The 15,601-nt window shown below is 47.1% G+C and overlaps 1 protein-coding gene across 2 annotated transcripts in view; it reads right to left on the bottom strand.

Annotated features, from left to right (window-relative positions):
• The window catches only part of cog5 (component of oligomeric golgi complex 5), a 111,700-nt gene that overhangs the window by 15,954 nt on the left and 80,145 nt on the right, over positions 1 to 15,601 (bottom strand). For both annotated transcript variants that reach the window (XM_036517916.1, XM_036517917.1), the window contains 4 exons: positions 11,911 to 12,115; positions 9,077 to 9,238; positions 7,349 to 7,448; positions 924 to 1,034 (listed from right to left, as the gene is read on the bottom strand). In XM_036517916.1, the coding sequence (XP_036373809.1) occupies positions 924 to 1,034; positions 7,349 to 7,448; positions 9,077 to 9,238; positions 11,911 to 12,115 (578 nt within the window). The remainder of the gene's footprint in view (positions 1 to 923; positions 1,035 to 7,348; positions 7,449 to 9,076; positions 9,239 to 11,910; positions 12,116 to 15,601) is intronic.

The raw sequence follows: 15,601 nt of genomic DNA, 5'->3' as shown, positions 1-15,601 counted from the left end.
GAGCGGCGAGGACTCCGCTTGTCTGATACCATCTCTCACCGCTGTGCTCCCTCTCCAGATAACGCTCCCCTGCTCCTGACCACGCCGCTCTTCCACTTCCCGGCATTAAAATTTTGATAACCTTGCCTTTAAATATTTTACGATAACAGTAATTCTCTTTTATTAGGCTATTAATCAGCGGAGCGGGAGAACGGCACTGTAGGAGTAATCATGTATTTTTAATAAAACAAATTGTGGCTCCTTCGCACACCGGCTGCCCCCCCCCACTGTTCTGTAGCAAGTGCTTTTCCTCTCCGCTTTTTACAATGAGTGATTGTAAGTGGTATTGTGATTTGAGGTTACACAATGGTGGCGACCCCAATCATTATTCCCCATCAGGACCACACCGCCACTCCCACTGGGGCCAGGCTGGCTGCGATACACCTAAAATGAGAACGCTTTCTCTTCTCATCAACCGTCGGGCCACCAGGGGCCAGACCAAATTAATCAACACGCAGAGCTAAAAAATGAGACTCTCTAAATCGATTGGCGAACCTTCGGTTTTCTCATCAGAGGATGGGTGGGAAATTCAATTAATGTCATGACAAACCCAAACTCAGTATAATCAAGTACTTGTCCATGCAGTACCTAGCTATGGTACCTACTAGTCTGTGTACATGGGTTGAGTTGCTTAATATATAGCTGAGTGCTCAATATACAGCTCCATACAGGTCTTATAACTGTAACACAGAATGCAACTCAAGCCAACAAAGCGGTACATAAACATGAAGCTACGTTACCCACACTGATCTGGGTAGTGTTATGTAACAGTGTAAGGTAATGCAGTCTGATGTAATGCAATGCTGTCTAACGTAACGTTACAAAATGCAAAGTCACAGAGTGGAACGTGCTGTAACTGGAGGTGCTGGTCCGCTGGGCCCCACCTTTCCCACCGACTGCTGCAGCCTGTACAGAGAGTTGACCACCGCCACGTTGCGCCTCTGTCCCTCTGTCAGGGGCCCGATGACCTGGCTGGCATCGCCCTGCGTGCACAGCTGTAAAGCGGAGAAAGGGGAGAGAAGGCTGGTCAGGAAATCAGGTGATGAAAAAAAAAAAAACAAACGAACAGAAAACGCATACAAGAACTGTACCAGCACTGTTCACACTGGCTGCTGCTCCTCTGCTTGCCTCTCTTTTTCCACAATGTAGTGCCTCTAGTGGCCAAATGCTGCTACGGCAGTAGTGAGCGAGCGAGTGAGCGAGTGAGTGAGCGAGTGACGCTACCATTTGGAGAGGGCTTTTTCTTCTTGCTGGGACCAACAAGGACAGCAAGAAAAGACACAGCACGTACGGAGGAGGTGAGGCACAGAGCAGGTGCTCAGCAGGTCACTTCAAAGCCAGAGAGGGAACATCTCTCCCCCCAGGCTGCCCCGCCCCACACTTGCCCCCCCCCCACACTTGCCCCCCCCCCCACGCCAGGGACAGATGAGACCCTGCTGGACCCGCAGGAGGGGACACATGGAGGACGCAGACAGCCCCCCCGCAGTCCCAGCTCCACCATCTCCATTTCAGCAGCAGCTGCTGTACCTCCAGGCTGGGCCGCTCCCCACAGGGTGTGCCAGCTCAAATCCCAGAGGTGTTCACAGCTCTGGCTGTGTCACGGCCACCCCTCCATCGCACATCAACGTCCGTGACACAGACCTGTGCCAGTCCTGCTGCCTCCTCTGCAGCCAGCGCTCTGAACGGCTCAGGCTGACAGGAGGCACAGAAGGGGAGGAAGACTTCTATATATAAATATGAAGTCATTTACCACAAGAAATAAATATATAAGATAAACCTTCAGTGAGTAGCTAAGCAGTCGCTTCGATTTTCAGTTACAAAGGTGAGAACATGCTTTGTGCGTGCCCTGAATTTTCACCAATCAGAAAATAGGGTTAAAAAAAGACAAAAAGAAAAGAAAAAAAATCAGGGGCATCAGAGAATGAAGGGGGAAAAAAACATCGTAGCACTCTGTAGAAGTACCATGGCAACAGTCTAAAAATGGCTTGGTAACAGTTAATTATCACCTCTGCATACAGGTGTGAGCATGCCTAGGAAGGCACTTGGGACACCTGCAGATATGTAGCAGGTAGTTCACACCCCTGAGTATTTCATGACCTGGATTTCACTGAGGGGAAACACCAAGATATCACCTAGGTTTGTGACATGAGGGGAGAGGAATGAAAAGGAATGAAGAGAAATGTAGATGATTTTCACAGTGATGATTTCCCCAAGTTCCTAAACCCTAGTGGAAACTGACAGAGATATCACGGTCTCTGGCCTAAATACTGAGGTCACAGAAACAACTTTATTGTCATTTAGCAGACGTTCTTATCCAGAGTGATTTATATTTATGATTTTTGTTACATTACAACTGTATCCATTTACACAGCTGGATATTTACTGAGGTAATTGTGGGTAAGTACCTTGCCAAAGACTACTGTGCAGTGTCCCAGCAGGGATTCAAACCAGCAACCTTATGGTTACAAGCCCTGCTCCTTGCCACTACACCACACTGCTGCCTGAGATAAAGTGGGATTGGGACATCTGCAATGAGAGAGCATATAAAATACACTCCACAACATGCCTTTAGCAAGAACCAGAGCTCTGCTTTTCTGTAGATTGTTGGGGTTAGCCTCATTACACCTGTGCCCCCCACACACACACTAGATATCTGATCCTGATTTTGCCAAAGTCTCCTACATGACCTGTATTGAATGTGTGGCTCGATGCAACTGCTGTGATTGGTTTTAAGAGGTCATAGCAGGCAAAATGGCACCTTCATTAATCACCACCGAGAGCTACAGCGGTCAACCTTTCACCCCGAAGCCCCTGGCGACTGGGAATAGACAAAGGAAAGTCCCTCCAGGTCTCAGCGTCACACACCGTGTCACCGTGACACACAGGAAGGTATAGAGGTCCCTTTCCACTGCACATACAGCCTGTCCGGGCCTGAGAGAGGGAGCTCTCTCCACCTCTCCACTGGGTGAGAGCAGAAAGATGCGAGTTTTGCCTGTGCTGAATCCCTACCCAAGGGATTTTTACTCTCATTCTCAGCTGTGAGACAGGCAGGACCATGCAGCTGTTTGAGTGCTGGCTACTCCATTCAGGGTAAACACTGAGATCTCATGCAGTTGCTCTTATTTTTTTTTTCTCAGCAAATGAGTGTCAGGTCTGTTTGTTTATTGTTCATGTGCAGCACTTGACTACCTGTTGATTTTCCATTGTTTTTCCCTCCCTATGAGAATATGCACTTAATCCAAAGTAGGGTTTGCTGAGCTCCAACACCTACGCTAAAACTCATTTCTGCGTTTCTTTTCTTTTTTTTCTTTTTCCCGGGAATGAAAACAATGCAGCTCTGCTTTGACCGCAGCGCCCAGCGCCACGCACGCGGCGTCCGTCCAGGTAAGCAATCAGTGCGCGACACGCATTCTCAGCCGCTCCGTGTGTCGCAAACGAGGTGAAATTGCCAGGAACGGGAGTCAAAACGAGACGCGAGATCCATCCGCAACAGGAGGCACGCCGCTGTGAATTCAAATTAATCCGCCGTCTTCATTCCTGCCTCCGTAATTACGATGTTTATTAATAAAGGGGCTCGCTGGTCTCAGCTCTAATCACGAGTCAAGTATCACCGCCGTCTCCGAGCCGGGCCGCCGTGAGAGAGGCCCGCTGTCCCTCGCGCACCAACTCCTCGCTCCGGGAGGCCAGGATGCAAAGCGGCAGCCATCTTGAGGCCTGTCCCAGTCTGGCATGCAGTATGAGTGCTTCCTCATCCTTCCTGCCATTGCTGTTGCTTCCTCATATCCAGTCTGACACGTGGGCACACTTCAACGGAACAGGGCCTATTTCTCATACCCCACAAGCTGTTGCCAGCTGACACCTGTTGCAGAATGTCCACATGGCGGTCTGGAGGTGTGTGGCAGCCTACCTAGTCAACAACGGCAAGTGTAAGTGCTGTAACGAAATATAATTTTTTCCATAGTTAATTGTTTTGTCTTTATAGATAACAATGGAAAAATGTGCATCATTTGCCTTGTTTGTCCACTCAACAATTAGGCTCCTTCCGTCCTTAATACCTTCAGGCAAGTGTAGCATTATGCATTATATCATTACATCTGCTATGATTAAATCCGGTAAGCGCAAGCATCTGTAAATGGCAAAATGCAGGCTTACACAGCTTATACAGAAGAGACAGGAAACTGCTGGCTGATATGGCTCGAAATGAAAAGCTGTTCTGGTCACACTGTTCGATAACAGAGTTGCATCATTGGCTACCAAACAAGCAATTGTTTGTAGCTGCCAAACATCACTAGCTAGCGGCGGACTTTCAAACAACATCATATTACATATACATACAGTACCACACACACGTATGGACACACCTACTCATTGAAGCATTTTTCTTTATTTTTACTATTTTCCACATTTTAGAATAATAGTATAGACATCAAAACTATAAAATAACACAAATGGAATTATGGAGCGACCAAAAGAGTGTTAAACAAACCCAAAATATCTTATTAAATTCTTCAAAGTAACCAAAAATTTCAATTGTTTTTTTTTTTAGAAATTCATACAAAAGGTACTTCACTATTTATATTTATCTAAGAACCAAATTTCAAGCATTTAAGCATACGTCGTTCCATCAAAATGTCTTTGAATGCATGTTTCCCATTAGCTTCATCGGCTGTGTCCAAACTTTTGACCTGGTACTGTACATGTATATGAACACACAGTATATAGGCTGAAATAGCCACCCCAGATGGAAACATTTACTGTTCTAGAAAGCTGGCAGAGAAGCAGGCATTATTGGCAGACACCTTCATCCAGGGCGATTTACACAGCTTACATTTATTTCTCTCTTCATACAGCTGGATATTTACTGAAATACACTGCACTAATGCCTTCCTTAATGGTATGCTAGTGGTAGCCCACCTGGGACCCTCACCTGCAACATATGAAAATTCAAAAGAAAAAGGGAATCCACCATGTTTCATAAGAGAAACTTAATGGACATCCGCTTTTATGAGAGAAGCAGTCCGACTTAAGCTCAGCTTTTATGAGAAAAACAGGCAGACCTGGTTAACCTCAGCATTTACAAGAGAAACCACCTAGGAATCCCACCTGCAACATACTGATGTGTAAGAGAAAAAGGCTAAATTAATCTATCTCACCTTTTATTAGAGGAATAGGCACACTTGTCTGACCTCAGCTTTAGTGAGAGAAACAGAGAGCCTTAATCAATCCCAGCTTCTAAGTAAGATTTACGCAGACTTAATCGATCTCCGCTTCTGTGAGCGAAATAGGCTTAATCCATGGCTATATCTAAAGCCCTCTATAAAAACTACAAAAAAGTATCTTTCTGGGAGAAAAACCTTTTCTATACACTCGGCAGCTCTCTTGCGATATGCACATGTAACTTGCCTCATGAGGATCCAACACATGCATAAATACGAATAAAAAATAGGACGTTGTCTTCATAAAAATGCGCCCCCCGGACCGTGAACCCCCCCCCCCCCCCCAATCGTGCACTTAACACCAGGCAATTTGTGATTCTGTTCCAGTGCAGTGACTGGGGCTGGGCTCCAATCTATGAACCTGTTGATTGTTCCACATCACAAAACAGGCTCCAAACTCTGGCGTATTCCTTCTGGGATTAACGGGTCAGAGAGCGGCAAGTAATCGGCACCCGACAGCAGGAACTTTCAGTGCAGGATAAATGACTTCTGAGCATTGGCGTTCCCATTCTCTTTTGTAATTCACTCCCATACACTTGCTTGCAATCTCGCCTCACAATGCCCGCTATATCTGAAGATGAGCTTGAATAGCTTAACATTATGGCCTTCGAAAAGGAATCATTAAAAAAATAAACAGCCAGGCTTTGATTTGCTTTCCATTTGAAATGCAGTTGAAAGCGTGAAACAAATTTACTTTTCAGACCCAGCGAATTGCTGAATGCAGCATAACATCTATTGTATGGAGAGGCAGAAATAACTGTCCTAATTACAAGTGCTGCTGTAGAGATGCCAATAAAGTGGTATATTTAGGGAGCATTCAGAGTAACTGCTAAAGTGCTTTGGGTTGAACTGTAAGAAATTCAAGCAATGCCAGTAACACATGCTATTCTTGTGGACACCCCTTGCCTTCACCCTGTGAGCAGAAAATGGCATGTTGTGGAAAATGTGGCCTTTTGTTAATTTGTGTGCTACACAAACAGCCTTTTTAGAGCGAGCCTTTTCTCAGTGACAGAGCTGGTGCTGTCACATAACCATCCCATAACCATCCCATAACCATCCCTGCACCCGCGCCAGGATGGCATGAAGTGAGACATGAACAATCAGATTCTTTCGGACCGAGAGCAGAACCAGACGCTTGGAACAAATCTGGACTCCGCCGGTGCTGGTCACCTGACTCTCACCTCAAACGAAACGAACCTCCCGTCATTATCAGAACGAAGGCCAGTCAGTCTGATTCACAGCAGAGAAGGCAAACTAGAGAGGATTTTTTTTTTTTTTTGGCTTATAGCCAGAGGCCGTGATTACAGTCCATTCTCTGTAAGCACTAACAGGTGGTACTCGAGGCTTGGAAAACCATTTACTATCACTGTCTGCGGTTCAGACAGTGAGGCGAGCTGCTTCACCACTCGCGGGGAGGAAGAAGTGGCAGCTCCACCATTGCTCTCATAACACTAATAAAGAGACAAGACTCCTTATCTGCACGAAAGCCAAGATATTTCATCAGGAACACATCTTCAGATCTGTGCCAGAGCTCCTGTTCTCCACAATTTCAGCTCAAGGCTTCTCTCCTGCTACACTGAAGCCCTAACTGCAGGACAGGAGGCTGTGGGCCGTGTCACACAAACAAAGGGGGGGGGGGGGGGGGGGGTCAGAGGGAAAAGCTGTTCCTCTGAGACGTGACCAGAATCTCACTTAATCCGCTGCTCTAATGAAATGGCGGCCATTAGACTGAAGGTGTAGACATCTCAGCAAGCGGTCGCGGGAAGTCACTCGACTAATTGGGAGTATCAGAGACGAGCTGTCCTGCACCTTCAAAGCTAAGTGTGAAGAACATTATAATGAAACATATAGCCAGCATACTTACTAATCAACTGTGGTTCCCTCTAAATCGGAATGTTGCTTGTAAGTGCACGTAACCACGTTGTGAACTGTTTGAAGGTGAGTGAACTCCCATCATTAGACAAGAGGGAACAGCACGCTTCATTTACGGATCTCGCCCTCCCCCACCCCCCGATCATCAGCCACTGAGATGCACAGCAACAGGGAGCGACCATCCCTGCACTTCCTTTCATAACCCCACCTCCAAAACTCACCAGCTGCTCCGACTTCACGCAGAAGAGCTGGACGGTCTTGGCGGCGTTCTTGGCTACGGCCAGGGTCAGGACAACGTCCACCGCCGCCACATTTAGCTCACTGAAGAGGAAGTTAAGGAGGAGAAAACGTTCAGCCAGCATCAGACTCTCCATCAGCGTCAGGCAGTGTTAGCCTCACCCGGACCCCACACCACCATTCACTCACTAGTGATGGGAAAGGAGAAACCTAGAGCTATCAACAGGGTAATGACTTCGGTCAAGCCCTCTAGAGCACCGATTCTCAATCCTGCTCCTGGGGCCCCCGTGTCCTGCATGTCTTCCATCTATCCTTGCTCCAAACACACCTGATTGAAATTTGTTAACATGCTCTTGATTAAATTGGGTGTGCTCAGCTAATCAAAAGAGCCACTGATGAGTTCAGTCAGGTAGGCAGACCAGGGAAAGATGGAAAATGTGTGGAGCAGGGGGGCCCCAGGAGCAGGATTGAGAATCGGTGCTCTAGAGAATACAGAAATATCCACCATTATATGTCGGTAACTAATGAGTAGGTGAACACTTCTTATAATTCAAGGAAAAGAAGATTTGCACTGCATTTTAAATAACAGTGAGATTTTAGTTTCACAGTCCATGTCCTGCATGTTATCATGATGATGCATTGGGCATGTCCCGTATATTCACGCACCTCGGGCAAAAGCTCTACTATGAATGTTCCCTTCAAGTTGCACAATAAGACCATTAAATATTATAAGGGTATTTAAAAATTGTCACTAATGATTGGTTTTTTTATTGGTGTAATTTCATGTTATTGCTGTATGTGGCCTGTAATCACACCTTGTTAAAATCTAAGCACACCTTGCTAATTGTAAGCGTTACACAGGCATACATGTAAATTAGTCATTAATCAAGATGAGAAAATGAAACAGTATGGAAGGTCAAACTTTTATTTTTCTACCGTTAAAATTTTAACAAGTCGAGCACATAATGGACTGCATAGAGAGAGACTACCTCTGTTACACAGGGTAAAGGCCGGGGCCAATTAAAAATCACATTCTACACCTTCTACAGCATCCCATAAAACCAAGAGCGTCTTCTGTGAGCTCTGGTTCAAAAGGGGTTTAAATGGCTGCTGTAATGTGGAGTCTATTCCAGCCGTGTTAACTGCCACTGCACTGGTGGCTGGAGGAGGCAGATCTACTCACAGTAATGCCTGCCGCGATGCGCTGGACTATATTAGCATGTTTATTTCATTTTTTTTTCCTCAAGCTGATGCTTTCATCCAGTGAAAGTAATTACACAGCTTGGTTTTTTGGTTATTATTATCCTACCTGTTAAGGAAATAACAGTAATTTACTTGGCTACACTTGCTGGCTATAGACAAGGTTATGGCAGTACAATACAGAGCAGTAGGGGGCAGCTAAACAGTGTATGTCTATAGGCATGGACCATCTATAAAGTATCTGCTGATGGATACAGTCGCAATAGAGTATCTACCTATAACCACAGGGCAGCTGTACAGTATTTGTCTATAGATAGTAGGTTGCTACACATTATATAGCTATTGGAATGGGGTAACTATATAGTATATGACTTTTGGTAGGGGGCAGTTATAGAATATCTGTCTACAGGCATGGGTAGCTATACAGTATATGGCTATAAGCATGGGGCAGCTCTGCACTCTATGACTATGGGACAGGAGTACAGCAGCTGTAAGAAGCGGTAAAGGAGTACCTGGCGATGGTTTTGATGATGCTCTCCAGCTCGTCGCTGGAGGGAGGGTTGCGCCCCCCCTGAGGGAACACCAGGTTGATGGGGTCAAAGAGGCGAGACAGGGACTTGGACAGGTAGGCAGCTTCATAAGGCTGGAGGGAGTCCTTCAGGGCCTTTTCCGGGCTGAGGAGACAAGCACACACATCCAGCTACTTTTAGCCTCCTCTGCTAAGACACCAGACCCTGAGAAACAGCACAGGAAATAACACGGTAGCTCACAATGGAAAGTGATGAGACGGCGGGAAAAACCGGGCAGTGGAGAGCAGTGATTCATGGGATACGTCAGACTCCATTTTCCCTCTGAACCTCTTAAACAAAAGCTTTTTACACAGTGAGCCTTTTCGCACAGTCTGGTCCACTGAACACGGTGTTCTACTCTGAGCGAAAGACGAGCCAGGATTTGGTGGGCTGAACGCTGGCCCCAGAGACACTGGAAGGAGCAGATGCACCATTACGCTGGGAGATGCCAGCCTCCCCCGTTCAGTGGGGATTGTTCTGTCACGAGCTACACCTTATCCCACGACAGCCTGGGAACCCTGAAATAGAAATTCTAACTAATGTACAGCAGTACTGTTTGAAATGTCAAGCATTAAATGGAAACACAGAAAAACACAGTACTGGAGAATGCTGAGCCAGGTGTCCGAACATAAGTGGGATTTTTTTTTACCTCCTTTTGTAACAGCTAACAGTAAAGCAATTTATTCGCTGCTTTGGCATATGATTTCTCAGGTGGCAGTGCGGTGACAGAGGACAGGGAACTGGCTTTGTAACCTGAGGGCTGCGGGTTTGAACCCTAGGTGAAGCAATGCTGCTTTATCCACAATCACCCCTATAGTAACGGTAGTCACCCTGGGTAAAAGCGTGTGCCGAGCACTTAAAAATGTAATGTCATCTTAGCTGTGTGTAAAGATTTCTCCTCCATCACCGCCCCCTCGTCCTGTCATCCCCCTCATCTCTCAGCCGTCCGCTGCATTCTGAAGAAGCTGAGAGGTTAATAAGGGTCTTTGTTTACTTCCCTGAGGACAATGAGGACCTTGCATGAAAAAGCAATTTGGCACAGAACGCTCTGCATAATTACAAGGTTAAATAGTCGACGCGCAGAGCTCCGGCCGCTGCCCCCCCCCTCCCGTTCCTTCCCTGCCCGGGCGGTGCGGAGATCGCTTCATTAGGTCTGATCACCTCGCTGAGCTCGTCCTGCAGTCAGGGCGAGCCAATCAATACTGCCTCTCTTTCTGCAGACAGGAGGGGGAATGTCGTGTCCGATCTGCCCGTGTCTCTCCTCCAGGGGAGCGTATCCCATCAGGCCTCTCTGAAAGAGAGAGTGTGGACGGCCCCACGCCCAGGTCAGGGCGAAGCTTTGGCGTTTGATCCATTGGGGCTTTGATCCAGCTTCCCCCTGTCTCCGCTTCGAGACTTCACAGGCACAGGCAGCTCTTTGCTGGGCAGAGATCCGTGGTGGCTGTCAACTTTTTGCTTTCGTTCAGGAAAAAAAGAAAGCTTCAACACCCCCCCACCCCCCCCCCCCAAACTCCCCAAGGCCTCGATTTAAACACCTACACTAAAAAGCCAAAGGCACTAAAAGGAGAGAGAACCTCACAAGCCTATCTTCACAATTGCTTCTCTGGGCTTAGGGGGATATTTCTGAGGCGCTCAGAGATGTGAAAACGGCTGCTCTTTCTGCCTCTGAATGACAAACACCTGCAGCGGGTTTGCTGAGTGCCGCGCATGGCGGTGGCAGTTCTACCGATCCGGCGGCGGCCTCTCGCTACGACGCGCACGAGCTCAGGAACACGAGAGGAAGATGAAGGGGAAGCGCTTAGCCCTCCGCTTCTTATTCATCACGTCCTTTGTTTTTTTTCCGAGAGCGTTAATTCAGACCGAACGCGGAGATCGATCTGTTACCCGAGTTTCCCGTCTCCAGGGAGACGGAGCTCGCAGGAGGCCGTTGTTGGGAAGGAGACTCACGCTTACCCATCCATCACTGGAACTCCATCTGAGGAACTTGGAGGGTTTGATGATGACAGCTGACATCTTCACTGTGAAATCTGACATGTTTTTTTTTTTTCCTGAGGAGTTATTTCACTCAACACTACTTGTTGGTGGCTGTGAGTTACACTACAGTATGCCCTTATCCTGCACTTATACTTTGCAACGTTCCCTAAGCTGTCCTGGTTAATGGCATCAGCCACATAATTAGACAACAACAGCAAATACAAATGACAGAAACCAACTGTATTCTTTTTATCTATAAATCCAACAAATATCTACATGAGATGCAGCGACTGAGGATCAAGGCTCATAACCCAAAAATGGTTTCTGGTTCAGCTACCAGGTGGGCCACTTCTGTTGTGCCTTTGGGCAAAGCACTTAACCTGAATTGCCTCAGTAAATATGCAGCAGTGTAAATGGATAACATGTCAAAACTGTAAGATATTGTAAGCCACTCTGAATAAGACCATCTGTTGGGCCAATGTAATAAATGTAATACAACAACTGATATTGTCATGCAATATATAAACTGTCTTCAGAATCTCTCTGAACAGGTTCAGTGCAGAAATCCCTCAGTGCTTCTGTGCAGTTTGGAGAACCTTCTCTGCATTGTAATAACCAGAAGAATTAGCCCAGAGCTATGAACCAAATGGAACCGGTGACAAACCACAGAACCAGTGGAAACCAGATGAAACCAGTCGAAACCAGATCGGAACTGGCGGAACTCGCTCTCTGGAATTAGCAGACTTTACACTCATTATTATGTCACATCCAAGCAGTTACAAGCCTAGCAGCAGCCCACTCACTCATAGTCCTGCTTGGCGTGCATGAAGAGATTCTGGGGTTCGAGGTCAGAGGCGGGCAGCTCCACGGGCAGGTCCAGGCCTCCGCTGCTCGTCATCGCCCCCTGGATGCTGCCGCTGTATTGCTGCAGACGCTTCCACAGCTCGTTGTAGAGTCTCAAAAGCTTCGGGTACTCCCCCTCAAGGGTCTGCTTCAAGAATGAGGAGGCTGTGGGGTGGAGAAAGAGGAGTGAGAATTTTTTTATTCATTTACTTATATAAACATACAGCAACTTGTATATTACTGAATTGGACTCAGAGTGAAAGAGGGGGAGACAGAGAAAGAGAAATACATCCATACATGTATTATAATACTACCATACATCATAGTCACTACATCATAGAATCGCAATGTGTTTTGGATCCTGTGGTCTAGTGACTTTGATGTATGGCAGTATACTTGCCTTCCCTTGTCTAGTCAGGTTGCACAAGTTAACTTGTGGGAGGGCTTGAATAGTGTTATGCCTACATTTACTGGTTTGGCAGTGTTGCTAGCCTGCTCTGACATTGTTGCTCATTCAACTTGAATGGATGCACTTCTGTTCTTTTGTACTGGAAGTCGCTCTGGAAAAGAGCGTCCGCTAAACGAAGGTAATGTAATGTAAAAAGTGAGAGACTGAGAGTAATAGATATAGAAGGACATACAGAAGGAGAACCAAAGGAACATCTACATGACACCAGGGCTCTTCCCTGACTCCTGCGTTGCCTCTTTGACTGGAAGATTAAACACGGCTTGTCTGCCATCCATCCTTGATTAAAAATATATCCCGACCAGGGAAGCCAAGAATTCCATTAGACCTGACGTGAAACAATGCCCTGGACTAAATCACGTACAGACAGGGGGTGACCGGAGTCAGCTGCGACACAGAGCTGTCAGTCGGGCAACCCCCCCTGAGGGCAAGACACGGCTTTCAGAACACCGCCGCCGCCGTGTGTCACTTATAATGAGGTCACTTCCTGTTTGGTACTGCAGCCAGGGTCAAGAGTCTGTGGAGGACTGAGTGGGTGTGCTCAAGCGGATGTGAATGAGAGTGTACAAATGATGGTGGCACACATGCACAAGAGCATGTGTGTGTGTGTGTGTGTGTGTGTGTGTGTGTGTGTGTGTGTGTGTGTGCGCGTGTTTGAGAGGACGAGTATATGTAAATAGCAGCTTGCAAAACAAATGCCTGCTATGTGCGCATCAGTGATCTCGAAAATTATGACCGCATTGCTTCAAATCCCAGGACTGCACAATGAAAACGGGGTCACAAGATAGACGTCCCTCACATTGTCTTCCAAGACACAATCAGAGAGACAAGAGCTTTGGGAGCACTGCGCACACAAATATCAGGTGGCAGTGTTCAAATCACAGCATTATTAATATGATAATAACTGAACTTTAATAACTGAAGTGATTTATGGGTAATTATGGAACATTATGTAGATTGTTCTCATGTAGAGAACAAGAGAATTGGTGAATGTATAATTTAGTGTTGCAAGCATATTATGCATTTATGAAGTACTTTTTCAACCCTAATTAAACCGTTACCATTTCAATAAGTCTCATAAGAGCGGATCACCTAATTGGATCTGAATAAAAATGTAAATCGCTTTTCTCAGTCTTGTTAGCGAGCTGAAGAATGACAATTCTATCCTCCGAGGAAGGCCGATATTCTTTACAGTATGTCACCAGTCAATTTGTTACCGGCCGACATCCGCTGACTTAACCGCGTTTACTTGAGAACGGAAAGCATGGAAAGCAATGAATCAAGAGCAATCTGATCTTGCCAGGCCTTCGCTGTGTGGTAACTTACGCGTTTCTCTCAAAAAAAACAATTAATCTGCCCCGTGGAGACAGACCAGCCTACTGACTGCAGCATGCAGGCTGACTTCTCTCAGTCACTCCTGACTGATTCACACCAGAAACGAGGAGGGACAGGGAGAGGGGAGGGCAGACAGAGGGAGAACTCCAGACAGACTGAGAAAGAGTGCGTTCTTCAAAGCAGCTCTCAAGTCTTGTCAGGATTCTGTGGATTCACTTTCAGGTATCGGCAAAAAAAAAAAAAAAAAATAAGGGTTTATTCTGGCCATGATCGCTAAGTGCCATTTAGCTCCATTTTCAGGCCACCTAAGGAAAAAGGCAGGACACAGTTCCCTTCGATCTTGCGTTTGAAGTTACAGCAGAACAAGGGGGACGAATGGGAGCAAAGACTCAACAGACATGAAAGTGTGTGTGAACACTGAATTACTGAAGGGGGGCATGTTGGTCCTGGAGCACGACTGCCCCGGCTGTGACCTTGCCAGGCCTCTCCAGCAGTCTAAAGCCTGAGAGGCTCAGAGGGAGGGGTGCAGAGAACTGGAGGCAGGACAGGTGCAATGCCGCCTTAGCGCAGGGTTGAAGGTTCCTTTTGAGAGAGGACACAACCACAACGGATGATGGGAGTATAAGTTAAGGAACTGGACATAAATTAAGGAGGTGAGTCCTGGAGGTGAGTCCTGAGGGACACTGCCATTGCACATTTGAGAGATACCCAGTCTGACCTGCCTCAGTACATATTCATCATATACATATTCATATAACCATAACCTATGTCAGCCAACCTGGATTACCGCACCTGAAAAGCAAATACACTGTGGAATGTGGAGGCCTCCACCGTTCTTCTGGGATGTGGGACGTGTCTTGATTACTCTACACTGATTATGGCAAGTTTGCTAAAACACCTGATGGGCGCTTTTGACATAATTAGCAGGAGTGTTATGAAGCCCGTGGGGAGTCGTGTAGATTGGAAACGCGGGTGCTTGTCGTAAATTGCCACCCAGTGCATATCGCATCTGCTTATCTGTGTTGTCATGACGATCTGCACCCAGCACGCTCCGTTTCACTAAGGGGTGTGGCTGGCCCAATTAAGCATCTCATCCTTGTCTTTGATGAGGGGCACTGGGGGGGTGCCTTACACACTCACATAAGCAGAACTAAAAAAAATACTTCAATGAAGGGGAAAAAAGAAATCGTTGGCTTGCTGTCTGGACTGCATTTGCATTGAATATAAGCAAATCGGGAACCTGGAACTCATCCTTCAAAATCTCCATCCGCTCAGGGTATCCAGGCAGCAGTGTTTGCGTTCTCTCTGAGTTGACAGCCTGCGATATGAATGCATCACCTCGGTGACCTTGGGTGTCTGTCTTGCGGTGCATGCGGCCCACACCGGGCGCATTGGCACATGCTTGGGGGGGGCGGGGGTGTCATTAATACGTGGCCACTGATACGTGTGTTACTGCGCGTGGTGAGGGACTGCTGGCCATAGCAGAACGGGTCTTCATGGTGCTGTGCCGGAGCTCAGATGGATGACCTGGGAGAGCGGAGGGGGGGGAGGGGGGTAACAAGCGCCAGCTGGGGAAAAAAAGCGAAGAATCAGAGTTGGCTCACTGACACTGCTGGCCTGCGCAATGCATGCTGGGAAAACTGCAGTCACTGCAAGCCTCACAGGAGGGCTGGGGGGGGTGTCTTTACGCTGTTCCATAAGCCTGTCCTGCATACCAATCATTGCTGCGCAGACCTAAAGGAGAAGACGGGGGCATCGCCGAACCCCGGGAGGCAGGGGGAGAATAGAACTCCGCTGCATGTTAAAAACCATCACACAGATGCCGTGTGTCCTCTAGATGAGCAGGAGGA

Source organism: Megalops cyprinoides, chromosome 23, assembly GCF_013368585.1.
Source record: "Megalops cyprinoides isolate fMegCyp1 chromosome 23, fMegCyp1.pri, whole genome shotgun sequence".
NCBI classification, from domain to species: Eukaryota; Metazoa; Chordata; class Actinopteri; order Elopiformes; family Megalopidae; genus Megalops; species Megalops cyprinoides.
The sequence above is the reverse complement of the archived record's forward strand: the minus strand, read 5'-3'. Positions and strand labels throughout refer to the sequence as shown.